This window comes from Salpingoeca rosetta (genome assembly GCF_000188695.1).
Source record: "Salpingoeca rosetta unplaced genomic scaffold supercont1.28, whole genome shotgun sequence".
In the NCBI taxonomy this organism is placed as follows: domain Eukaryota; class Choanoflagellata; order Craspedida; family Salpingoecidae; genus Salpingoeca; species Salpingoeca rosetta.
Window position 1 is genome coordinate 71128 of NW_004754906.1, and position 2500 is coordinate 73627.

The following is a 2500-nucleotide window of genomic DNA, read 5'->3' on the forward strand; positions in this document are numbered from 1 at the left end:
TCACACAATCACACAATCACACACAATCACACAATCACACACACACACACACACAAGAGCACAGGCACACCACGAAGCCAGATCCCAGTAGCAGTGACGTACCGATCGCATGAAGCGGTTGTGTGCGGCCCTCCACTGCTCTGGCGACGCGTTGTTCTGCCGCAGCCATTCGTGGAGCAAGCGATCGTTGAACGAGCCCGTCACACTGCCGTGACGCGTGTGAATCTCGCGCAGCGTCTTGGCATTCTTGATCATCTCAATGAAACCGCTGGTGGCGTCTGTCGGTCGAATGCGGAATGTGATCATGTGCAAATTCAGACCGCTGTCCAGCCACGTGCGGTGCAGGAACTGCACGAGTTGCATCACCAGCGTGTCCTGTCGCAGGTCGTCCCCGCACTTGAAGATGCACTCAACATCCCCGCCTGAAACGTTGGGTGCGGTGTGTGTGTGTGTGTGTGTGTGTATGTATGTGTGTGTATATATATATATATATATGTGTGTGTGTGTGTGTGTGTGGGTGTGTGTGAAACAGTGTGTGTGACATTCGAAACAGAGTGTTTGAAGACGTTTGGGATACCAAATACCATTGTTCACACGCACTGGCACAATCACACCTACACATCCAACATCTACACCACACATCACACAATGGGCACAAACCAAAACCACAGCTCTTCTCCTTCGCCAGCATCACAATGATCATCTGCTCAACGCACCGGCCTCGTCGGCGTTGTTGAAGACGAGGCGGAGTGGAATGGCATTGGAGGTGAAGAAACTGCACCGCTGCGCCTTGATGCCGCTCACTTGCATGCAGGCATCAAGTGGGAGATGGAAGCGTGCAGGCAGATCCCCGGCGAGATCCGTGAGCGCCGAGGAAAGCGCCTTCTTCCTCGCTTCACTACCGCTAATCGCAGCAATGCGCCGATGCACTGATTTCAGTCGGGCCACCAACGCCACCTGCCACGCCAGCTCACGCTGCACGCCCGTGGTCGCGTGTGCGAGCATCTGGTCGAGCAGCAGCTGGTACCGCGCGCCGCTGAGTTGGTTGTCGGCCTCGCACCGCAGCGTCCAGAACAGCTGCATGGCGATGCGCGGGCTGGTGCCGGCGCGGCGAACAAGCAGCATGCTCAGCTCGTTGCAGTGGAACAGCTCAAACTTCACCGCCTGCACCAGCTGCGGCAGGATGGCGGCAAATGCACTCGTGTCCATGCGCTCGATCCACGTGACGGCGGCTGCGCGGATGTTGCGGTCGGCAAACGACTGCTGCAGCAACTCCAGCGCCTGCAGCGGCGAAGGCGGCGCCCAGCTCAGGATGAGGGCCTCCAGCTCTTCAACCAGCGTCGGGGTGTGGCACACGGGGATGGCCTGCACCACACGCGGCAGTGCACGCGCGTCGCCCTGCAGGTCGCGCCGGAACATCCAGATCATCTTCCTGTCGGCCGGAGAGAGGCGATCGAGGGTGCTGTGGCGGATGATGGCCTGCGCCTGCGCCGCCACAGCCTTGAACGACGACCGCTCGGCAGCAGAGGACACGTCGATGGTCGCCGGGCGCACGTGGTTCGACGGGAACCAGCCCTCCCGGTCCTAATTGGACGATTTGGATTGGTTGGTGAGGAGGCAAGGGGAAGAGAAGGGGAAGGGGAGATGGTGAAAGGAACAAATCAGTGTTGTCATGGTGTGTACCTGTGTGTGTGTGTGTGTGTGTGTGTGTGTGTGTGTGTGTGTGTGTGTGTGCGGGGTCTCTCTCACTCTCACTCTCTCACACTCTCACTCACTCACTCACTCACACACACACACACACTCTCTCTCTCTCTCTCTCTCTCACACTCTCTCACACTCACTCTCTCACTCACTCACACACACACACTCTCTCTGCCCCTCTGTGCCTGTGTGATGCAATTGCTTGCAGCATGTGAGCTGCGTGAAAGGTCTGGTGCGTTTGTTCGTACCTCGACGCGCCCGTACCACCAGCCGCCATCTGGCTGCTTCACAACAACAATGGGCTGTCCGACATCAAACGAGAGCTCGTCCATGTTCCGCGCGGTGAAGCGGTACGAGGCCACCTGATGGTGCGCAGCCAGCATGTTTGGAGAACACACGCGCGTTTGGTACGTGAGCACGCAGACTTCGTCGACAACAGCGCTGCATACGCATGCAAGCACATGCCGACAAACGAACCCACGCACGCAGGTGAACGCGACAATGAACGCGCAAAGCAGCACACACACGCGCGGACACGAATCCTCGCACGCGCAGTTACACATGCACACGCACAAAATGGAGCGATCTGCTTGGGAGAGAGAGGGATGCTGGTTGCTGGGACGAGGAAGTGTTTGGTGGCGGCGGTTTTGGTGGTGGAACCTTCGTGGGCGTGGGCGCTTCAGCGGTGGAGGACATGGACACGCTGATTGAGGGCACAGACGTGGTGTCTGTGGCCGCGCTGGTGGTGCTCGCACGCTTGGCCGCGGTTGGTGAAGCCGACTCCTTTGGTTTGACGTAG

The 2500-nt window shown here is 58.5% G+C and overlaps 1 protein-coding gene across 1 annotated transcript in view; it reads right to left on the reverse strand.

Annotated features, from left to right (window-relative positions):
• The window catches only part of PTSG_09301 (phosphoinositide-3-kinase catalytic gamma polypeptide), a gene marked incomplete at its 5' end in the record, with an annotated part of 12729 nt that overhangs the window by 3400 nt on the left and 6829 nt on the right, over positions 1–2500 (reverse strand). The window contains 4 exons of the mRNA XM_004989501.1: positions 103–422; positions 717–1584; positions 1950–2063; positions 2275–2500. The exon at positions 2275–2500 is cut by the window's right edge and continues 21 nt beyond it. Coding sequence (XP_004989558.1) covers positions 103–422; positions 717–1584; positions 1950–2063; positions 2275–2500 — 1528 coding nt within the window. The remainder of the gene's footprint in view (positions 1–102; positions 423–716; positions 1585–1949; positions 2064–2274) is intronic.